Source organism: Molossus molossus, unplaced genomic scaffold, assembly GCF_014108415.1.
Source record: "Molossus molossus isolate mMolMol1 unplaced genomic scaffold, mMolMol1.p scaffold_m16_p_9, whole genome shotgun sequence".
Taxonomy (NCBI): Eukaryota; Metazoa; Chordata; class Mammalia; order Chiroptera; family Molossidae; genus Molossus; species Molossus molossus.
Genome location: NW_023425403.1, coordinates 94,072,423 through 94,098,100, shown reverse-complemented (window position 1 = coordinate 94,098,100; position 25,678 = coordinate 94,072,423). Strand labels below are relative to the sequence as shown.

Here is a 25,678-nt window from a genome sequence, read left to right as displayed (position 1 = left end):
GGAGTTGGTTTTTTTTTAAGTTTTGTAGATAGCAAAATAGATAATGACTGTGTGAGGGGAAAGTGGATTGACAAAGAAAGTTTATGGGTTTTGACAACTTATGATTTTATACCTGTTCCATTAAAAAAAAATCAGAAAAATAAGGATTAGTTGAGAAACCTTAGCAAATACTTTAAAAACTAGTAGCTACTGATAAGTCTTTAAAATGGAGTCAATTTAATTTTTAAGAGTTAAATTTAGAATTAATTAGTAGCAAAGTTGACTGTGTCTGAGTATGGGTTAAGAGATTTTTTTCAGTTATGTTGACTAAATAGAAATACTGGAGACCTTTTTCTAGATATCAATTTTAGTAACTTTTTAAAATAAAAAAGCAGTGCTTACTAAATGGTTTGTGTTTGTAACTGTACAATGTTCTTTGATCATAAATAAGCAGGGACTAATAAGTAAGTGGTTTTTGTTCATTTGTTTATAGTCTGAAAATTTGTATTCACTTACGTCTTAGTATACTTTTTGGTCACTAGGCTTCAGAAGAAGTATCGAAATCACTTCAAGCAATGAAAGAAATTCTGTGCGGTACAAATGACAAGGAACCCCCAACAGAAGCTGTGGCTCAACTAGCACAAGAACTCTACAATAGTGGGCTGCTGGTGACATTGATAGCTGACCTACAGCTGATAGACTTTGAGGTAAACGATCTGTAAGAGTATTATATCTATGCTTTTCAATTTCAATATATTTGACTATTACTATTTTACTTTGACTTTTTATTACTGTTTATTATTTAAAAACAGATTTTTTTCTAAAACTCCAAAATCACTTTAATGTTTAAAAAAAATTTTTAATTACACTTGCCATACAATATTATATTATTTCAGCTGTACAGCATAAAAATTAGGCATTTATATAACTTACAGAGTGATTACCCCAATGAGTCTAGTACCCGTCTGACATCACACATTGTTATTACAATATTATTATTTTTTTGGTATGTGCCCCTAGCAGGAATCAAACCCGGGACTCTCTGGTCTGCAGGCCAACGCTCCAACCACTGAGCCAAACCATCCAGGGCTACAATATTATTAACTATATTCGCTATGCTGTACTTTACATTACCATGACTATTTTTATAACTGGCAATTTGTACATCTTAAATCCCTTCCTCTTTTTTACCCATCACCCTCAGCCCCCTCACATCTAGCAACCATCAATTTATTCTCTGTATCCATGAGTTTCTGTTTTGTTAGTTTATTTTGATTTTTAGATTCTACATATAAGTGAAATCATGGAATTTGCCTTTCTCTGTCTGACTTACTTCACTTAGCATAATACCCTCTAGGTCCATCCACGTTGTCACAAATGGCAACATTTTATTCTTTTTTATGGTTGATTAATATTCCATTGTATATATGTATCACTTCTTTATCCATTTCATCTGTTGATGGACACAGCTTGCTTCCATAACTTGGTTACTGTAAATAATGCTAAAATGAACAAAGGGTTGCATATGTCTTTTCAAATTAATGTTTTGGATTTATTTGGATAAATACTTATAAGTGAAATTACTGGGTCATATAGTTGTTCTATTTTTAATTTTTTGAGGAAACTTCATACATAGTGGCTGCACCAATTAATGATCCCATCAACAGTGCACAAGAGTTCCCTTTCCTCCACATCCTCACCAACTTTGTTTGTTGAGTTATTGATGATTGCCATTCTGACAGATGTAAGGTGATATCTCATTATGGTTTTAATTTGCATTACACTGATGATTAGTGACATTGAGCATCTTTTCATATTTCTGTTGGCCATCTGTATGTCCTCTTTAAAGAAATGTCTATTCAGGTTTTGTGCCCAGTTTTAATCAGATTTGTGAGGGGATTGGAGTTGAGTTGTATGAGTCCTTTATATATTTTGGATAGTAACCCCTTATTGGATGTATCATTGACAAATATCTTCTTCCATTCACTAGATTGTTTTTTTGTGTTGTTGATGGTTTCCATCACTGTGCAAAAACATTTTAGTTTGATGTACTCTCATTTGTTTTGTTTTTTTCCTTTTGTTTATTTTGTCCAAGGAGACATATCTAAATATATATATATATATTTCTAAGAGTGATGTCAAAGAGTAGCAGTAACCTATGCTTTCTTCTAGGAGTTTTATGGTTTCAGGTCTTACATTTAAGTTTTTAATCCATTTTTATTTTATTCTTGTATATAGTAGAAGAAAGTGATCCTGTTTCATTTTTTTGCATGTCTGTCCAGTTTTCCCAACACTATTTATTGAAGAGACTATCTTTACTTCATTGTATATTCTTGCCTCCTTTGTTATGGATTATTTGACCATATAGGTTTGGGCTTTTTCTGAGTTCGCAATTCTGTTCAATTGATCTATGTGTCTATTTTTATGCCAGTACCCTGCTGTAGTATAGTTTGATATTAGGTAGTGTGATACCTCAAACTTCTTCTTTCTCAAGATCGCTTTGGCTATTCATGGTCTTTGTGCTTCCATATAAATTTTAGGATTATTTGTTCTAGTTCTGTGAAAAATGCCATTGGTATTTTGATAGGGATTTTGTTGAATCTGTAGATTGGTTTGTGTAGTATGGACATTTTAACAATGTTAATTCTTCTTACCCATGAACATGGTATATCCTTTCATTAATTTTTATCTTCTTCAGTTTCCATCTGCAATGTCTTATAGTTTTCTGAGTACAGGTCTTTTAGTTCCTTGGTTGAATTTATTCCTACATAGTTTATTCTTTTTGATGCAATTGTAAATGAGATTGTTCCCTTAATTTCTCTTTTTTTGTTCTTGGTGTAAAAAATGCAATTGGTTTCTAAATATTAATTTTGTATCCTGCTACTTTACTGAATTCATTTATTAGTTCTAATAGTTTTTTGGCGGAATCTGTAGGGTTATCTCTATATAGTATTATTAATCTGCAAATAATAAGTTTTACTTCTTTCTTTCCAATCTGGATACCTTTTATTCTGTTTTCTTGTCTTGCTCTGGCTAGAACTTCCAATACCAAGTTCAATACAAATCGTGAAAGTGGACATTCTTGTCTTGTTCCTGATCTTAAGGAAAACACTTTTAGCTTTTCCCCACTGAGTATAATGTTAGCTGTGGATATGTTATATATGGCCTTTATTATGTTACTTATGTTCCTTTTATTCTCACTTTGCTGAGAGGCTTTTCATTATCATAAATGAATGTTGGATTTTGTCAGATGCTTTTTCTGCATCTATTGATATGATCATAGGATTTTTATTCTTCAATTTGTTTATGTGGCATATCATATTAATTGATTTGCAGATATTGAATAAATCTCACATGCCAGGAATAAACCCTATTTGATCATAGTGTATTATCTTTTTAATGTATTGCTAAATTTGTTAAGGACTTTTTCATCTGTTTATCAGGTATGTTGGCCTATAATTTTTTTCTAGTGTTTTTCTCTGGTTTTGATATCAGGGTAATCATTGTAAAATGAGTTTAGAAGTCTTTGTTCTCCTTCAGTCTTTTTGAATAGTTTGAGAAGAATAGGTGTTAATTCTTTTTTGGATATTTGGTAAAATTTACCTATGAAGTCATCTGGTCCAGCGCTTTTATTTGTTGAGAGTTTTTTTATTACCAATTTTATTTTGTTAGTTATTAATCTGTTTAGATTTTCTGTTTCTTTATGATTCAGCCTTGGAAGATTGTGTGTTTCTAGAAATGTATCCGTTTCTTCCAGGTTGTTCTATTTGTTGGCATATAGTTATTCATAGTATTTCTTTATAACCCTTTGTATTTCTGTGGTGTCTTTTGTCACTTCTCTTTCATTTCTGGCTTTATTTATTTGGACCCTCTCTCTTTTTTTTCTGATGAGTCTGAGTGAAGGTTTATGACTTGTTTATCTTTCAAAGAGCTAGCTCTTGGTTTCATTGATCTTTTCTATTGTTTTTTAGACTTTACTTCATTAATTTCTGCTCTAACCTTTATTATTTCCTTCCTTCTACTCATTTTGGTCTCTGTTCTTCTTTTTAAAATATTTTTATGTGTATGATAGATTGTTTGAGATTTCTCTTATTTCTTGAAGTAGACTTGTATTTTGGTCACTGTTGTTTTTATTTGTCTCAGTGTATTTTTATTTGTTTAAAGATTTTTTTATTGTTTTTGAGAAAGGAAGTGATGGAGAGAGAGAAACATGGATGTGAAGAACATTAAATACATGTGTAAAATATATACATATGTAAGGTAGTATATTTTCATTTTCTCTCACAAACTAAAGTTAAATGTAAGCTGACTTATTTTTGTTATAATTCTTGGTGTTTTCTTGTTTTGTTTATTATTTAATTTGATAGTTAGTTGGTCAGCTATCAAAATGGGAAAAAGACTCATGGTCTTGGATTATAGTATTATATTTATATACATCTATTTTTTGCACATTTACCTAAAAGTAGCAATGTATTAAGGTATCATCACATCATTAATTAATACATTAGCTTGAGTTATTTTATAAGATTAGACCAAATAGCAGTTGGATGCTAGAAGGAACATGACCAAGGATGGTTATGTTTTGAAAACTGAGTTAGGGATGTGATGTCAGGTTCAGTGACCTGATGAAAACTTGAGCAGTCACAGAATAGCCTAGGATCAAAATACTGTCCAATAATTGGAGAGATGGATATTTACCAAAAAAAACTTGGGGTACCTCACAACTTTGTTCAGCATTGGGTTAGAAAACAGAAGAGGAACAATGAGAAACACTTATGCAAGTTTTCCTTATTTTACATGGTATACTCAAAATAAATAAATTTAGAGAGGACATTTACTTCAAACTTGTTTGAGAATTAAGCCATTTAGTTGCCTGAAAATTGGTTTCTCTGTTATTAATTGAAGTAAACTTTTTTTTTTTTTTTTTTTTTTTATCCTCGCCGGAGGACATTTTTCCATTCTTTGTTCAGATAGAGCGGGAGGGAAAGAGAGGAAGAGAGAGAGAAACATCGACGTGAAAGGGACACATCGAGTGGTCGCCACCCACACAACCCAACCAGGGCTGGGGACAAACTGCAACCGAGGTACATGCCCTTAGCAGGAACTGAAGCCGGGTCTCTCCAGACCGCAGGCCAATGCTCTAACCACTGAGCCAAACCGGCTAGGGCTGAAGTAAACTTTTATTCTCTGGAATCCTTGGGGAAAAGATATCCTTGGGGATATTTGAATTTTACATGTAGCTAAAGATTACTCTTCAAATGCAAAGAGTTAAATAGATTATTTTTGTGGATTACTTTATGTTTTATTTATAACATGCATTATATTATTGCCTCTCTTCCATAATAATATACTATACATAATAATTTTTACAGATGAATCAAAACTATCATTAGGAAGATCTGTTATTGTGATAGGAACAGACACTATTTTTTTCAGCTTTATTGAGGTATAAATTGACCAAACAGTTCTCGACTTTGTTCATTCAGTTTATGTAACACAATGCCCAGAGCATAGTTATAAATGAATGTGATATTCAGTTGATGAAGCTGTTCTTCTTAACTCCATAGAACATAAATACTTATAAATACTTCTTGGTTAAATATATAAATGAAAAACAGTTAAAATTCAGAACAGTTTAGTATTAAGCATTATACCAACTATGTACACTATTTTCAGGAAGAAGGCAGCATTTACTAGCATTATTTGCCTACTTGCAGAAATGTGCTATGTATCTCTTTGGACTGGAGACATGAATGATGACACCACAGGCAGCATCTTTCCTTCTTGGTCCTAAAGTGTCCATATAAACTAGTGACAGCTTGATTAAATTTCTCCTAACTTCAAAATGCAGTCTAATCACACAGAACCCCACCCTCCTCATCTCTTGGTTTATAGGTAGCATTGATACAGCCCCTTCTGAATTAAGAGTATCTTAAGTACTATAGGTCTGTGTTTCCCACACCTGGTGCCATGTCCAGTGGTTGGTTGAATGAATAAATATAGGAATGAAAATGAGAGATAGAAGCAGAGGTAAGGGAACTGGACCAAAGGAAGATGTCCTGAGGCACAGTAATAAGACACCTTTCTTAGTAAATTGTATAGCAGATAAATCAAGATAATAATAGTATCATTTCAGTAAGTTAATAACCTCTCCTGGAGCTTTTTTGAAGAACACATCAGTCATTTGACTGTAAATTTTCTGGTATGTTTTTATAACAGGAAGGAAAAATCATTACTTTAGGAATGGGCTGCAGCTTTTGCTAGATAACCTAAAAGAATGGAGCATTCCTTACAGAGAGAAAAAAAGTGAACTTTTGTTTAGAAGACACCAAGATGGACTTTTTGTTAGTTGTGAAAGGTGTTTGGATGGAAAAAACTGAAAGAAGAAAGCTTGATTCCCTTTGCAGAGTAAAGTAACAGAAATTTGAGAAATGCCCTCTCTTGGGCTAAGTTTGATAGGAATAGGAAATAGAAGAGACTTAGGAGAAGGCTTTGGAGTGAGGGAGAGAGAAGGCTCTAGAATTATGATAGAGAAAAGTCGTAAAGAAAAAGATGGTCAGAAATGCAGAGGAAACTTTTAATAATAGTAATATGTAGGATTCAGTATTTTTTATTGTTGACAGTATTACAGATGTCCTCCATTTTCCCCCACTTTGACCCCTTCCACTCAGCCCCTGCCCCATCTCAGGCCTTCACCACACTGTTGTCTGGGCCCATGGACTATATATATATATATGTATATAAGTTATTTGATTAATCTCTTTTTGCACCACCCCCATCCCTCTGAGATCTGTCGGACTGTTCCATGCATTCATGCCTCTGGACCTGTTTTGTTCATCAATTTATTTTGTTCAATGGATTCCAGTATGTAGGATTCAATTTGAAGCTGTTTCTGCATGATACAATAATTACCCTTTGCTACCCTAAACCTTTGATAAAAGAACTATTAAGTACTTGTTGAGTGAAGGAGAAGGGGCAGTTTTCTATACAGTACTTGGAAGAAACAGGGTCTTGAGAAAATAACTAGTTGCAGGAGACAAGACAAGGAATAGGGGTTGAGAGGACGTAGGAGTAGGGATTTGCCATAAATTTTTATCTAAGCCTTAAAATTGCTGACATAAAAGAACCATTTCAGCTTATTGTTAATGAGGTTTATAAAAAAAAAGTTGTGGCTGACATTTCAAGGCTTCTGGTTTTGTGGGCTCAGGATCAAACTCAGAGCTGTGTTTGAGCACTGTTCGAGACGCAGCCTTATACTCTTTGATGTTTTGAAACACAATGATGATAAGAGATCAAAGGATGGAAATTTATTGCATGTAAGAGTTGATGCATTCATTTTAAAGTCAGGTGTGCCTTGCAGAACTAGGGTGGATACAAAGTCAACTGTTCAGATTGAATTAGAAAGCAGCTCAAAGAAGAAGAAAACTTTCTACTGTGATAATTTAATTTCTAGTGATTATTTCTTGCTACATTTTTAAAAAATCAGCAAAATATCAGCTTCTTAATAAGCCATTTTATGGTCCTAAGTTTTTGAAAATTTCCATCCCCTAAAGATCCTTTTCTGTTGCCTGGCCCTGATTAAAATGGTCCTTAACTTTTATTTGCCTTAGACATTTATTTTGAGTTGTCGAAGTCAGATCTTTGCAGCTTTTGGGGGGGACATAGTTTGTTTTTAAGATGATTTACTAATTTCCCTTGTTATTTTAATCTAAGCATTTCCCCGTTTCTCATATTTACACCATATCTTTGGTAGATAAATTAAAACAGTATGATTTGGTTGGCATTTTCTTCACAATTATGGGAACGTCATTCTTTTGTCCTCATTGTTTCTTTTGTGATACAGCATATACATCTGTTAAAATAATCACTTCTTTCCAGGGGAGGGAGGTAGAAAATCTGGTTTTTGAGTTTGTGGTCTTGTCTTAACTTTTCTGTTGGTTCTAACTGAAACATGCCAATAAGTGTTATCAGGAATTTTTGTTTAAGTATTGCATGAAAGTTTACAAAATAAAGGAAGTTCATCTACACTTGAATCTGTAAACAAGATAACACAAGTGTACCAAGTGATTATTAACTTTGTTGTTTTATAAATTTGTATGAATTTGGAGTATCTATTGCCCATTACATGTGCAAATAAATGTGGCTTAGAAAAAAAAATGGTCCTTAACTTTTGGTTTTATTACTGTAAAAGTGAGAAAGCATAAAATCTTAAGATTTGACTGTACTTCATGCATTTAAAAAATTGAAATGCTTATTATGTATGTAGGGCATTGATTCTTTTTTTATCTTGATTCTGTTTTGTTGTTTATATATTTTGCACTTATCATCAGACAAATTAAGTTAAAGAATTTACAACCTCAGGTCGGGAAATACTGTATCATATTAAATAGAATTTTATATTATTGTTACCATATTGTTCTCTTAAAACTAACAAATATAAACTTTAGAAGCATTAGGTCTTTAAATAGAAGCTTAACCTGTTAATTGCTTGTACTCCCCCTATAAAAATTAAGACAATGACCACTGTAGTTTGACCTTACCATACTTTTAAAGGAAGGTAACCTACTCTAAGGATAAAGACTGCTTAGGCCATCTATAATGTACAAAATATTTTGTCTGCCTAGCCCCTCTGTTTTCTGGGTAAATCTCCCTCCTTCTCCAGCCACATGGTTACAATGGGAGCAACCATTTTGTGCAACATGACACCCTGTCCATCACATAGCTAACTGGCCAAAGTATTTCTGCAAGATTCTGGAACTGGAACTGAGACACAGAACCCTGTCTCTAACCAGGAAATAAATATATTTTATCCATCAATGGCCAAGGTCCTACCATGTATACTAAAGAAGTAGAGAAGCCAGTCTGCAGAAAAGACAGAGAAGAACGAAAAAGGTAGGTAGACAGGTGAGGGTGGGGTGAAGCTCCCAGATGGAATTCATGTAATACGTAAATCTAACTAAACTTAAAAATTTTTGAGAACAACTAATTTTGGCCTAGCCTGTGCTTGGGTTCTCTGAAACTTTCGCAGTATCTGTAAATCAGTTTAGTTTGAATTGTAGTCCCCTGCGAGAGTCCTTGCTAATCCGTACAGTGAACACCCCCTCCCCTCCCAGACTGTTCTGCCTATCTAGTTCTGATACTGAAATTCAGCACAAACATTTGCCTTACCCACCTCAACTCTCCCCACTCCCCTCCCTCAAGCCAATACACACAGGAGCAGAATAGAGAAGTGTCCATGACTCCAATCCCTATAATTATGCTTCATTTTTAATTTTTTAAATTTTATTTATTTAATTTTAATTTTGTTACAGATGTTTCTCCTTTTTTACCCCATTGACACCCTCCTCACCATTCCCCCCCACCCTTTGTTGTTCATGTCCATTGGTTATGCATACATGCATATAAGTTCTTTGGTTTATCTCTTCCCACCCCCCACCACCATCTCTTCTGAGGGTTGTCAGTCTGTACCCTACTTCCATGTTTCTGGGTCTACCCTATTCCTCAGACTGTTATATTCATTATATTCCATATATAGGTGACATCATGTGGTATTTGTCTTTTTCTGCTTGGCTTGTTTCACTTAGGATACTACTTTCCAGGTCCCTCCATGTCGTCTCAAATACTAAGAGATCCTTCTTTCTTACAGCTGCATAGTACTCCATTGTGTATATGTACCACTGCTATCGACATTTGGGCGATTTCCAGATCTTAGCTATTGTAAATAGTGCTGCTATGAACATGGGGGTACATATATTCTTTCTGATTGGTGTTTCAGGCTTCTTAGGGTATACTCCTAGAAGTGGGATCACTGGGTCAAATGGAAGTTCAATTTTTAATTTTTTGAGGTAACACCATATTGTTTTTCATAGTGGCTGCACCAGTCTGCATTCCCACCAGCAGTGTACTAGAGTCCCCTTTTCTCCACACCCTCACCAGCTCTTGTTGTTTGATGGTTTGTTGATGGCGAGGTGATACCTCATTGTTGTTTTAATTTGCATCTCTCTGATGATTAGTGATGTTGAGCATTTCTTCATATGTCTCTTAGCCATTCTCTAACCCTTGATCATTTTCTTCTTCTCCTATGATGTGAATATTATTATGTTTCCAGTTGTCCCACAGTTCTTTTAAGCTGTCTTCCTGTTTTTTAATTTTTTTTTCCTTTTGGTTTTCTGATTGGTTGATTTTTTGTACCCTGTCTTCTAATTCGCTGATCTGGTCCTTAGCTTCCTCTACTCTGCTCTTTAGACCTTCCAATGTGTTCTTTATTTCTTATACGTCACTTTTGATCTCTTCTTGGTGGTTTTTAATTTTCAATGGGTTTATTTTCAGCATCTCTATGTCCTTACTTATGCTGTTGAGCTTCCTCAAGATCTTGGCTCTGAATTCTAGCTGTTAACATGCCTAACTGTTCCACATTGATATCATCTTCGGTGGAGGTCTCTTGTTCTTTCATTTGGCTTCTGTTTCTGTGTTTCACCATTTTGGCTATCACAGTGGACTTTGGAGCCTGCCAAGTTTTCCCTGTGGGTGTTGGTGTTAGGCTGTTTGTGGCTTCCTCTCCTGGGTTTAGATGAGTGAGGGGAGGGCCCACGTTAAACACCACTGTCAAGTCTTACTTTCCTGGTTAGAGTTGCTAGCCCAGGAATGGTACTGTTATCCTTTAGCTTTTTGCCTGGAGGCTAGCAGTCCAGGTTACTTGAAGAGTTTTTGGTTGTCAGTTGATTGAAAAACTCCCTCAGGTGCGCAGCATAAGGTGATTTCACGAGGGTGAGGCAGATGCTGGTTGTTAGTGAGCCTCAATTAGCACTTCAATGGCCCACAGGGTGGGGTTGAATCTCCGAGGGAGGGGCTCCTGCCTCTCCCCAGAGCCTTGGGTCCGAGCAATATGGCCACTGTCCTGCCTGGCTGCAGCTCAGCAAAAGCTCTTAGCGCCCTCCAAATCCCAAGTGTCCCCACATAGTTCCAGTCCAGTCTGCCCTCCCTCTGCCAGAGCCCAAGGTGAGTGGCTGTGGCTATTTTAGCGTCTGTCCTGGCTCTGTGCTGTGGAGCCCCTTGGGACTTTAACCTGAGAGCACTGTTCACAGCTAAGGCTGCTGCTGTCTGTAAGCTCCCAGCCCCCCCTCTCACGCCTTCGCAATCCTACCAGGATCGAGTCAGTGTCCCTGGTTATATGGTCCTCCAAGCTGCTTTTCTGTTGCTTTTTCCCGTCGATTTGTCTGTGTTTTTGTTGTAATTCCAGTTTGGTCCTGGGAGACGGTCTATGTAGCTTCCATTCACTCCGCCCCCATTTTGGAATCTCTATGCTTCATTTTTTAATATTAAGGTATAATTTACAAACAAACATTCTCCCTTTTTAGTGTACAATTCTATAATGTACAACAATTTCATCACTGCAAAAATTCACCTACCCCATTCTCTGGCAACCAGTGAATTAGCTTCTGTTCCTGTATTTTTGCCTTTGCAAGTGTGTAAATGGAATTATACATTATGTAGCCCTCTAGGTCTGTCTGCTTTCACTTAATTTAATGCATTTGCCATGTTGTTGCCATGTATCATGTGCTTGTTCATCTTTACTACTGAGTAGTAGCCCATTCAGGGGTGGGGAACGTCTGGCCCGTGGGCGATATAAGGCCCGCAAGTTATATAAGGCCTGCAAAATCAATACCAGCAAACATCACATGCTTCACCAAATTAGCCTTACCCAATATAGCAGGCTAATTTTTACGTTGATAATTTTGTATGGCCCAAGAATGATGTTATAAATACCCAAATGGCCCTTGGCAGAAAAAAGGTTCCCCACCCCATATGGATATACAACAGATTATTTATCCATTCTCCAGGTGAAGGATATTTGGGGAATTGTCGGATTTTAGCAATTATAAATAAAACCTGTAACATTTACATGGATTTTTTATGTGAATGTAGGTTTCCATTTCACTTAGATAAACACCTAGGAGTAGTATTGCTGGGTAGTTTCGGATTTTTTGTTTTGGCTCTGGTTTTTTAATTTTAACAGTCCTAGTGTTAGTGTTATCTCATTGTGGTCTTAATTTTTATTCTTGTAATGACTAATGATATTGAACATCTTTTCAAGTCTTTATTTGCCACCATATCTCTTCTTTTGTGAAGTGTCTATTCAGATCTCTTGCCCTCCTTTTATTCAGTTGTTGAATTTTGAGAATTCTTTATATATTCTGTATACAAGTCAATGGCAGAAATTTAAAAGTGGGTGTTGTTGCCCTAATCCTTGTCCTTTTTTACTCTCTCATTTGCTACGGTTGCTATTCAGCACCTTTTTTTTTTCTTTATTGATTTTAGAAGGAGAGAGAGAGGGAGATAGAAACATCGATGAGAGAGAACATCGATTGGCTGAGTCCTGTGTGCCCCACACTAGGGATTGGGCCCACCACCTGGGCATGTGACCTGACCGGAAATCGAACCAGCAGTCTCTTGGTGCATGGGTTGACGTTCAACAACTGAGCCACACTGACCGGGCAGCACTTCTTTCTTAGCTCTTTTTAACTTTTTAAATTTGATTCCAGTTGATACTTCCATATATATCATTCATTCAGCAAATAATCATTGAGCACCTCATGTCAGGGCTGACCTTTTTTGAATTTTCCAGCTAACACAAGTGCTTCTTCAGCTTGATATCTAATCTCTAATCAGTTATATTACATATAATCTTAGAATCACTGGATAATTTCAGGCAATTTTGGTCATTCCTAGATGTTGCTGCATTATCATTAAAGATATTTTTAGAGTTTTGTTTTTTTTCTTCTTCTATTTTTCTGGTCACTTCTAGATCTAGGGCTTAAGATCTGGCAAGTCTGAGGGTTGCAGAAGATTGCTTTTGAAATAGTCAAGGTTTTATTCCAGTTATACATAGTGTGGTTAGTGCATATCTACAATGGTTGCATATAATGTAGAGACCATCATTCATCATCTGCACCTGTTTAGATTTTCTCTAATGCTTTCCATTCTGGTCCTTTTCTCTGTTTGGAGAAGCTGTTTCTTGTAGTAGAACTTGTTTTTGTAATCCACAGGAGTTTTCTTTGACTTTGTACATATTTGCTAATGAATTAGAAGAATGTTTTCCTCTGTATAAAAGTTGGATAGAGTTCTGTGGAACTTCATTTTTACTGTTGACTGGAATGCTGTATGGAAATGTGCTTGTGGCATTTTACTGGGAGTATGAAAAACACGCTCTTATGACATTTCAAAGAAGATTGATATTTTGTAGTATTACTGTGGAGTGTAGAAAGATTTGAACAAAAGAGACAACTTCTTTCCTTTATATTTACATATACATATATTTTCTGCAATAAATATATCCCTTAACATCTGTATAAATGAAATTCATGTAGTATGAACTTTTATTAGTATTTTAAAATTATAAGAGCAACTGATTCTAAAGTATCCTTTTAAATTGAAGACTCACTGCCCGGCCAGTGTCGCTCACTGGCTGAGCATCAACCCATGCACCAAGAGGTTGCCGGTTCAATTCCCGGTCAGGGCACATGCCCAAGTTGTGGGCCAAATCCTTAGTGGGGGCATGCAGGAGGCGGCCAGTTGATGTTCTCTCTCATTGATGTTTCTATCTCTCCCTCTCTCTCTAAAATCAATAACGAAAAAAATTTTTTTAAATTGAAGACTCACCTCCTAATTTTTCTGTTAAAATTAGAATTTTGTATGGTGCTTTTTCTTAAAAAAGATATAATTTGTTTTCTCATATACCTGTCTCCCCTTCCTTTAAGTCTTTCTTCCTTCCTCCCTGGATCCCTTTCCTTCCTTTCTTCTTTACTCTCTCCTCTCTCTTCCTCCCTCTCTATTTTTTTTGGGGGGGGATCAAATTAGTTTATTTGAAGGGATGGTACAAATGAAAGAATGTAAGTGGATGATTTGTAGAACTTTACAGAAAAGGTAAAGGTAATTTCAAAATGCATGACTGCTTTGATGATCAGACTGTGGGAAGCCAACCTAAGGTTTAACTCTCATCACTGTCTTCCAAGGTGTGCCTATCAAAGAGATACTCTGCCAGGCCAGATTTGGGGGCCTCATCGTGTGCAAATTAGTTATTCCACCCCTCTCTTTATTTTCTCCATGAAATGATGTGAAAGCAATGGATAATCATAGATATTTCTTATATTTAATCATTATCAGCAGTTTGATGTTCCACTTTATTTCTGACAGTTAATATAGTACAATTTATTTAGACATGCCTAATTCTGGACATATTGCTTGTGTCTAACTCTTTATTATCACCACTAAGATAAAGATATCTGTGCCTGACACTTTTTTTCCCTGTACTTAAGATTGTTATTTAGAATTATTTTCTCAGGTTAGATTTCCCAATGTGGGATTCTAGGACATCATTCAGGTATTTTTAGGTTGCTTTATATCCTCACCAACAATGTATGATTAAAAGCATTGAATTTTAACATTTAAAAAAATTATTGGATCAATTTACATACCCACTAGCAATGTATGCGGGTTCATTTTCCTCCTTCTTTTTCAGCACTTGTTACTTTTTGTCTTATTGATACTAGTCATTCTAAAAGGTGTGAAATCACTGTTATTTCGATTTGCATTTTCCTTATAACTAGTGATGTTGAGCATCTTTTCATGTTTGTTGGCCATCTGTATATTTTCCTTAAAAAGGTGTCTATTCAGATCTTCTAATCATTTTTAATTGGATTGTTTATTGTTTTGTTATTGAGTTGTGAATTCTTTATATATTTTGGATATTAGCCCCTTATCAGAGTTATCATTTGCAAATATCGTCTCCCACTTGGTTGGCTGCCTTTTTGTCTTATTGGTAATTTCTTTTGCTGTACAAAAGCTTTACTCAAAGAATTTGAAAACACTTATTTGTAAAGATATATGTACCCCTATGTTCATTACAGAATTATTTACAATAGCTGAGACATGGAAACAACTTAGGTGTTCTACTGATGATTGGATAAAGAATATGGAGTATTACTCAGCCATAAAAAAGATGAAATGTTACCATTGGGACAATGTGATGGCTCTGGAGATTATAATGCTAAGTGAAATAAATGAGATAGAAAAGGACAAAAACCATGATTTTACTCATAATGTGGAATATAAAATGAAAAAGCAACAACTGAACAAACAAAAAAACATAAACTCATAGATACAGACAACAGAATGATGGTTATCAGAGGGGAAGGAGGTTGGGGGAGGAAAACATGGTAAAGGTGGTCATAGGAGACTAGACTTCATGTGGTAAGCTATAATATAGTATACTGATGTTGTATTATAGTATTGTACACCTATAATTTATATAATTACATAATTATATAATTAGTTATTAACTAATGTTATCCCAATAAATATAATTTTTAAAAAATTACTGAGACTCTGAGCCAAGATGGCAACTTAGGAGTCTCCTGAATTTGCCTACTCTTGTGGATGCACAGAATGACAGTTATACATGGAGGAATTCCCTCTGAGAAAAGTCCAGAAACTAGCTGAGTGACTCCTATTTGTTGGGTGACTGAGAAAATATCTACATCAAAATGGATAGGAAATGCTGAGACACACTCTCACCATAAATCTCACCCCTGGCATATCACCATACAATTGGGAGGGAACCCTCAACTCCCAGGTTCTCCCTAAGAAGGAAAGAGCTTGGAGCACACATCTAGTCCCCCAACTCTTCAAGCTGCCAACTGAGAGATAGGCACCCAAATTATCTGTCTGTGTATCTAGTTGCTGGCTGTGATTCTCCCAAGAGCCCCAAAGAGGTAGTGAGTGCTTCTCCTGCTTTCTTTTTTCAGCTTGCTCCAACAAGAAAACCAAGTTGCCATTATCTCCCTGAAAAGAGGTTGTACACACATATAGTGCCCAAATTTTTATAACTGCCACTCGAGGGACAGGCCCCCAAATAAGCTAGACCTGATAGAAAATGGAACTTGCATTCATGAGTTTCACAGGACTATAGTAAATAATGAAGAACTTTTTAAATAGTCACAGGAACACCCTTTGTGGTTATACACCCAAGCTCAGTGCAAGAAGTAGGTAAAAATATGTATCTCCCAGTTTCTCTGTAGAAGGGGTTTGACTGCATGCTTGCCCATCTGCTGCCCAAGGGTTCAACTTTTAATCAGCCTGAATCAAGGAACTGACTGCAATCCTCCCCTTTGGAATACTGACAGTTCTTGGCATACCCTTAACTACTGGGAGCCATTAAAAACAAAGATCGCCCTGGCCGGTTTGGCTCAGTGGTTAGAGTATCAGCCTGTGGTCCCAAGAGACCTGGGTTCGGTTCCCGCTAAGGGCATGTACCTTGGTTGTAGTTTGTCCCCGGCCCTGGTCGGTCGTGCAGGTGGCAGCCACTCGATGTGTCCCTTTCACATCGATGTTTCTCTCTCTCTTTCTCTCTCTTCCTCTCTCTCCCTCCCACTCTACTTGAACAAAAAAAAAATGTCCTCGGGTGAGGATAAAAAAACAAAAACAAAGATGGTGGCTTGGACAATTACGAACATTTGACAGGCAACAAAGAGCTTAGGACAGGCTGATTGACAGAGTTCATCTCTTGCATGAGATCAGTCTTTCAAGAATAGGAGAGATGACTATTTTACCTAATGTGCAGAAACCAACACAAAGAATTAAGGAAAATGAAGAAACAAGGGAATATGTCAGAAACAAAAGAACAAGATAAAACTCCCAAAACCAAGCTTAATGAATTAGAGATAAGTGATTTACTTAAAAGAGAGTTCCATATAATTAAGATGCTCACTAGGTTAGGAGAGCAGGTCATGAACAAAGTGAGAATTTCAAAATGAGAATAACAGAGAGATAGAAAATATTTTTAAAAAATCACAGAGTTAAAGAATACAATAACTATACTGAAAAATTCAGCAGAGGGATTCTACAGCAGACTAGATCATATGAAAGTAAAGATCAGTGAACTTGATGACAAGGTAGTGGAATTCATAGATCAGAGGAGCAAAAAGAATTTTAAAAAGAATGAACGCAGCTTAAGAGACTTAAAGGACATCATTATGTGGACTGATATATACATTAGAGAGGTCCCTAAAGTAAATGAGAGAGAAAAAGGGGAAGAATGCTTATTCAAAGAACTAATGACCGAAAACTTCTTTAACAGGTCCAAGAAGCCCAAAAGTTTACAAATAAGATGGATCCAAAGAAATTCCCACCGAGACACATTATAATTAAATTGTCAAAATTATAGACAAAGAGAGAATTTTTAAAGCAGCAAGAAAAAAGTAACTTGTTAGATACAAGGGAAGCCCCCATAAAACTGTCAGCTTATTTTTTCAGCAGAAACCTTAAAGGCCAGAAGTGAGAGGGATAATATATTCTAAGTGCTGAAAGAAAAGAACTTCAAATAAAAAAATACTATACCTTGCAAAGTTGTTGTTGAGAACAAAATGAAAGATAAGCCATTTCCTAAACAAACAAAAGCTGAAGGTGTCCATTGCCACTAGATTGGCCTTGTAAGAATTGTTAAAGGCAGTTCATCAGGCTGAAATGAAAAGATGCTAATTAGTAACATAAAAACATGAAAGTATAAAACTTAATGGTAAACGTAAATTATAAAGTTAGAATATTTTATATTGTAACGATGGTGGTCAAATCACTTATAATTGCAGTATAAAGGTTTAAAGATGAAAGTATTAAAAGTAACCATAATTAGCCCTGGCCGGTTTGGCTCAGTGGTTAGAGTGTCAGCCAGCAGACCAAATGGTTGCAGATTTGATTCCAGTCAAGGGCATGTGCCTTGGTTGTAGACTGCAGATAAGATGGTGGTCCCATAATATCCTGGAGCTGAAAAATTCCTATTGCCTAGTGACATAGTAACTGTCATACTGTTATAGTGCAATACATTACTCACATGTTTATGGTGATGGTGATGTAAATAAACCTACTACACTTCTACTTACATAAAAGTATAGCATACATAATTACAGTAGTAGATTATATCATCTAGGTTTATATAAGTACACTCTGATGTTCACACAAGGATGAAATCACTCACCTAATGATGCTATTTGTCAGACCACATCCCGATTATTAAGCACCACATGACTATAATGGGAACAGTTATTCAAGCAGCTATAACAATTGTAAATATTCAGTCAACATTGAATCACCTAAATATATAAAGCAAATATTAACACATCTAAAGGAAGTAAGCAGCAATAAAATAATGCTAGAGGACTTTACTACTCCACTTTCAACAATGGATAGACGATCCAGACAGAAAATTGGTAAGAAAACTTTGAACTTAAACTTCATGTTAGATCAGATGGAACTAACAGACATATATAGAACATTCCATCCAACAGCAGCAGAATATATATTCTTCTCAAGTGCACACAGAACATCCTCTAGGATAGGTCATATATTTGGCCATAAAACAAGTCATAATAATTTAAGATGATTAAAATCATATCAAACACCCTTTGTAACCACTATTGTATGAACTAGAAATCAATTACAAGAGGAAAACTAGAAAATTCTCAAATAATATACAAGAATAAACTCAAAATGGATAAAAGACTTAAATGTGACTCATGAATCCATAAAAATCCTACAAGAAAACATAAGCAACAAAATTTCAGACATCATATGCAGCAGCACTTTCACTGATGCATCTCCTAAGGCAACAGAAACAAAGGAAAAGAATACATGGGACTACATCAAACTGAAAAGCTTCTGCACAACAAAAGAAACAACCATCAAAATGGAAAGGGAACCCGCTGTATGGGAGAGCATAATCGCCAATGATACGTCAGATAAGGGGTTCATTTCCAAAATATACAACTCAACAAAAGGAAGACAAAGAACCCAATTAAAAAATGGGCAGAGGAGCTAAATAGACACCTCTCCAAATAGGACATACAAATGGCCAAGAGACATATGAAGAAATGTTCAACGGCACTAATCATCAGAGAGATGCAAATTAAAACAATGATGAGGTATCACTTCATACCTACCAGAATGGCTGCCATCAACAAATCATTAAACAACAAGTGCTGGTTAGGGTGTGGAGAAAAGGGGACTCTAGTACACTGCTGGTGGGAATACAGACTGGTGCAGTCATATAGAAAACAGTATGGTATTTCCTCCAAAAATTAAAAATTGAATTGCCATTTGACCCAGTGATCCCACTTCTAGGAATATATCCTAAGAAGTCTTAAACGCCAATCAAGAAAGAATATTTGTACCCCTATATTCATAGCAGCACTATTTACAATTGCTAAGATCTGGAAACAGCCTAAGTGTCCATCAATAGATGAGTGGATAAAAAAAGCTGTGGTACATATATACAATTGAATACTATGCAGCTGTAAGAAAGAAAGATCTCTTATCCTTTGAGACAACATGGAGGGACCTTGAGAGTATTATGCTAAGCGAAATAAGCCAATCAAAGAAAGACAAATACCACATGATCTCACTTATTTGTGGAATATAATGAACAAAGTGGGCTGATGAACGAAATAGACCCAGAGACGTAGAAAGGAGTATGGTTCAGACTGACAAACCTCAGAGTAGGGGGCCAGGGGAGATGGATGAGATGAACCAAAGAACTTATATGCATGTATGCATAACCAGTGGACATAGACAACAATGCTATGGGGGTGGGGAGGAGGGAATCTAGGGGGGGGTGGGGAAGGAGAAACATCTGTAACAAAAATAAATTAATAAAAATTGGAAAAAATAAAAACAATAAAGAAAATTCTCAAATATGTGCAGATTAAACCATATGCTCCTGAACAACCAAGAAGAAATTGAAAGAGTAATAAAATATCTGCAACAAATGAAAATGGACACACAATATACCAAAACTTATGGGATGCAGGAAAAAGACATTTCTGAGAGGGAAGTTTATAGTAATAAATGTCCACATTAAGAAAAAAAGAAATATCTAAAATGATCTAACTTTACACCTCAAAGAACTAGGTAAAGAACAAATGAAGCCCATGTTATTAGAAGGAAGGAAGTAACAAAGATTACCAGAAATAAATGAAATAGAGACTAGAAAGATAATAGAAAAGATAAATGAAACTAAGAGCTGGATTTTTGAAGACTAAAATTAACAAACCTTTGGCTAGACTGATTTAATAAAAGAGAAGACTCAAGTATAATAAAAAATGAAAATGGAGACATGACAACTGGTAATACAGATATACTAAAGAACAGAGGAAACTACTATGAACAATTATACACCAACAAATTGGACAGCTGAAAAGTGGGTAAATTTCTAGGAACGTACAAGCTACCAAGACAATTATGAAGAAACAGAAAATCTGAACAGAACAATAATGAGCAAGGATATTGAATCAGTAATCAAAAACTTTCCAATACAAAAAACAACAACAACAACAACACAGGACCAGACGGTTTCATGAGTGAATTTTACCTGACATTTAAAGAAGATTTAATGCTACACCTTCTCAAACTCTTCCAAAAATAGAAGAAGAATGAACCCTTCCAAACTAATTTTATGCAGCCAGCATTATTCTGATACCAAAACCAGACAAAGACACTGCAAGAACAGAAAATTACAGGCCAAATTTCTAATGAACATAGATGCAGAAATCCTTGACAAAATATTAGCCAACCAAATTTAACATTACATTAAAAGGATCATCCACCATTATCAAGTGGGATTTATTTTTAGGATACAAGGATGGTTCAACATCTGCAAATTAATTAGCGTGATACACCACAGTAAGAAAATGAGGGATAGCTGCCAGCATATATATGCTGTTCCCTAGGCACTAGGGAAATTCAAATCAAGACCAACATGATAAATTAGTACATACTTACCAGAACAGCTAAAATAAAAACTAATGACACCACCAAATGCTGGCAAGGATGCAGAGAAACTACACTGCTGATTGAAATGTAAAATGGTATAACCAATCTGGAAAACAATTTGTAAATTCCTTTAAAAACTGAACAACTATAATAGCAGAAATTACACTCCTTGTATTTATTACAGAGACATGAAACCTGGTTGTGAATCTTCACAGCAACTTTATTTGTGGCAGTAACAAGCTGGAAACAATCTAGCAATCCTTTCACAAGTTATTGGTTTAAAAAACTGTGGTACATCCATACCAGGGACTGCTACTCAGAATAAAAAAGAATAAACTTGGATATATACGACAGCTTAAATGAATCTTGAAGACTTGTATCAAGCAAAAAACAAAACAAAACAAAAAAACTCCAAAACCAAAAGGTTACACATTGTATGGTTCCATTTACATAACATTTTTGAAATGACAAAATTATAGAAATGGAGAACAGATTAGTAGTTGCTAGGGGTCATAGATGGTGTAGTAATGGGCGTAAGAGAGGTTAGTGTGGCTATAAAAGGCCAAGAGGAGTTGGTTTAGTATGATGGCTAAGAACCCAGACTCTGGATCTCATCAGCTTGGGATGAAGTCCTGGCTCTCCCATATCCCATCTGGGTAAGGTAACCTCACTAATCCATAATTTCCTGATTTATAAGATATACATTAGTAGGTTGTTACAAGGAGTGCCCGGCACAGAGTAAGCACTTAATAAGCCTTAGCTGCTATGACATGACAGTGGTAAAGGTGGAGATATGGGTAGTGTGGGAAGAGGAGGTAATACCTGATGTAAGCAACGATAATGCAATATAGATAGGGGCAGTTATCCTAGAGGTGAATACTCCTGAACTGAATTTTAAAGGATGAATAAGAATTAGGAAGAAAAAGCATTGAGGACAAATAGAAGAGCATGAACAAGGTATAGAAGCATGAAAGATTATGTTTAAATATATGTAGTACAGCAATTAGGTATTAACAGAACTTGAAGTAGGAATTGGAAAGTAAGAGATGACTGGAGAGGCAGACCAGGGCCAGGGCATGGAAACTGTTAAATGTTTTTTCTGAGCAAAAGAGCTAAAGAGAAGAGAATGGCGTGGTCGGACTTGCATTTCTAGCTAGTTCACTCTGCAGAGTGAAGGATGCTTTGAATTAGAGAGTATAACTGGAAGATACTCTTTACTACTTCATTTGAGAGATGAAGGCCAGAACCAGGGCCATAGTAATTGAGAATGGAATGACATTCTTGTCCTATTTTCCATATAAAAAACCCTGCTTCAATAGGAGCTTCAATTAGAGTAGCAGGCTAGCCTCAAGTTGTAGGGTGTGTGAGAATGGAAGTCTTATACATGAGGACTATAAGAAGCCCTATCCAAAATTGGCTATAGTTTCTCTGGCTCAGGCTACTTACTAGGACTGAGTGATCCCTTCTGTCTTCTAGGTTAGATATGACTTCTTGCAATCACCTAAGTTAAATATATCAACCTAATAGAAAGCTCACCTTCTTTTACTTTATGATATAGTAAGATGGGAGGGGAATGGATAAAGTGGAAGGAAATAATTACCAAGAAGTATATCTAAGAAAAAGAATTGGATTGCAACCTACATTTGCTAAAATGTTTCATCTATTTTCCCTTCTTATTTATTAAGGTCAAAAAATATTAATTATGATTTTCTTGTATAAAGCTAAAAGGTAAAAAAAATTACAAATTCAGTATGTCATATTCACTACTATTTTATATTCTTCTGTGGCATTTCATTTATTGCTGTGAGAAATAGACTTGAATTTTTCTAAATTTCCCACAGTGCGAACCCTGTGAAAAGGAGCTACATCTATTTTAAAGGCTCTGTGTTGAATGCTTGAAAGCACAGCTGACTACAGAGTAAATTAATGGTTTCACATTATGAAGGACAGTGCTATTTGTATGTATGTGTATATAAACAGCCTTTGAGATATAATTCACTTACCCATTTCAAGTGCACAATATAATGGTTGGTTTTTTCTTTCACAGGGTAAAAAAGATGTGACCCAGATATTTAACAACATCCTGAGAAGACAGATAGGCACTCGATGTCCTACTGTGGAGTACATTAGTGCTCATCCTCATATCCTGTTTATGCTCCTCAAAGGGTAAGTACGTGGTTTCCTTTAAAGAAGATTTGAATTTAGAATAGTTGTTAAAAGTATACAGCATTAGCCTCATTTGAGATATGATGGGTTCTCTTTTGGAATCACAGTAAAGGTATTTGCCGTGCTTGAGGTCAGCCCTCCAAATCTACAGCACCATGATTCCTTAGGCCACAGCAAAATCCTTTCTTTGCATCTTTATATTTTTTTTAATTAAATTTATTGGGGTGACATTGGTTAATAAAATTACATAAGTTTCAAGTGTACAATTCTATAATATATCATCTGTATGTTACATTCTGTTTACCATCCAAAGTCAAAACTCCTTCCATCACCATATATTTGACCTCCTTTACCCTTTACTACCTCCCTCCTCACTCCCTTTCCCCCCTGGTAACCACCATATTGTTGTCTGTCTATGAGTTTTTGTTTGTTTATTTTATTTGTACATTTGTTGTTTTCAGTTTTATATCCTACATGAGTGAAATCATATGGTTCCTGACTTTTTTCATCTGACTTATTTCACTTAGCATGATATTCTCAAGATCCATCCACGTTGTTACAAATAGTAGTGTTTCATCTTTTCTTATGGCTGAGTAGTATTCCATTGTATTTATGTACCCCATCTTCTTTTTCCAATCATCTATGAAAAGACACTTCAGTCGTTTTCATGTCTTGGCCACCATGAATAATGCTGCAATAAACATATATCTTTATGAAAAAATGTTTTCAAAATTTCAGGTAGATACCCAGGAGTGGGATTGCTGGGCCATATGGTAACTCTATTCTTAGTTTTTTTTGTTTGTTTGTTTTTCATCCTCACCCAGGACATTTTTCTATTTTTTGTTCAGATAGAGTGGGAGGGAGAGAGAGAGAGAAACATCGACGTGAAAGGGACACATCGAGTGGCTGCCACCCGCACGACCCAACCGGGGCTGGGGACAAACTACAACCAAGGTACATGCCCTTAGTGGGAACCAAACCTGGGTCTCTCTGGACAGCAGGCCAACGCTCTAACCGCTGAGCCAAACCAGCCAGGGCAGTTTTTTGAGGAATCTATTAAACATAGTATGCACTGGAAGTCTTAGAGCAGTCAGGCAACAGAAAAAAAATAAAAGACATCCAAATTGGGAATGAAGAAGTAAAATTGTCACTTTTTGCAGAAGACGTGATTCTTTATATAGAAAACCCTAAAGGTTTCATCAAAAAACTACTAGAGCCTTGGCTGGTTTGGCTCATCAGTTAGAGCGTTGGCCTGCGGTCCAGATTTAATGCCATCCCCATCAAAATCCCAATGGCATTTTTTAAAGAAATAGAACAAAAAAATCATCAGATATTTATGGAACCACAAAAGACCCTGAATAGCCAAAGCAATCCTGAGAAATAAGAAAAAGCCAGAGGGATCACATTCCCTGACTTCAGATTATACTATAAAGTAACAATAATAAAAATAAGATCTTTCTAAATAAAGTGCCTTCTGTTTACTGCCTCTCTTTCTTCCACTTACATGTTACCTCTTATCTCTTCCTTTTATATTATTGCTTGTGCATCCCAATCTGCCCTTTTCCTAGCTGCCCAGTTACTTTTTCCCTGCTTGCATAAGACCAAATTCCCTAACCCTAAACCCTAACCTTCATTTACACACTCACTCTCTCCTTCTAATGGCTAGTATCTGCCAAGATGACATGCTTCCATGTGAAGATAGAGTAAATATTACGGTATGTATACGGGACCATAGGAGAGTCAAAAAATAAGTCTAGCCAGATGATAGAATGCCTGATTTTTTAAAAATGTGTACTCATTTACAGATATTTTTGGGGCATTTTGAGTCTACTTTTAACTCCAAAAGACCAGAGATTTGGATGTAGGAAGGTTTGGGGACATCAGACTATCTTCTTCCTCCCCTTCCCTATCTTTCTACATCATTATCTCAAACTTATATATTATTCTGTTTCAAAGCTAGTCCATCCATCTCATCTGTATTCATTTCCCAATTCCTATCATGTACATTTTTAAACATTTAATTCTATCTAAATAACATATAACACATAGTATCAAATGTATCATCAAAGAGCAGCTCTTTTCTTCTTTATTTGCCATTTCTCAATCCTATTGCTCAAAGAAAACCACATTTATCTTTTTTGTTTTTCTGTTATTTACCTCTAAATTTCAAATAATAGGCCTATATTTATCTTTTGATTTATCAATTTTAAAAATGACTTTTTTACTTTCTCATAGGCTAGATGATAATTTAGTTTTTCAACTGCCACCATTACTCCATTTTCCTTCCCCTTATTTACCCAATATACTTTATCACAATTTCTTATTTTATTAAAAATCACATTTAAATTATTATGGCTATGTAATCCTTATCTACTGTTGAACAAAGTAGTGTATTATGATTACAATGTTTTTTGGTACAAAATATTGTTTTTTATTTATTTAAAAAATTGTTTTTAAATTTTTCTTTATTTTAGAGAGAGAGGAAGGGAGAGGGAGAGAGAGACAGAAACACTGATGAAAGAGAACTTTGATTGGCTGTCTCCTGCATGCCCCCCACTGGGGATTGGGCCGACAACCTGGGCATGTGCCCTAACTGGGAATTGAACCAGCGACCTCTTGGTGCATGGGTTGATGCTCAACCACTGAAGCACACCGGCTGAGCTAAAATATTGTTTTTAGTGGAGAATTGTGTTTTTTAATTCTGGAAAGGGAAATA

At 35.7% G+C, this 25,678-nt stretch overlaps 1 protein-coding gene across 8 annotated transcripts in view; it reads left to right on the top strand.

Annotated features, from left to right (window-relative positions):
• Positions 1-25,678, top strand: part of CAB39L (calcium binding protein 39 like) — a 146,944-nt gene that overhangs the window by 80,239 nt on the left and 41,027 nt on the right. For all 8 annotated transcript variants that reach the window (XM_036250116.1, XM_036250118.1, XM_036250117.1 and 5 more), the window contains 2 exons: positions 522-686; positions 22,844-22,962. In XM_036250116.1, the coding sequence (XP_036106009.1) occupies positions 522-686; positions 22,844-22,962 (284 nt within the window). The remainder of the gene's footprint in view (positions 1-521; positions 687-22,843; positions 22,963-25,678) is intronic.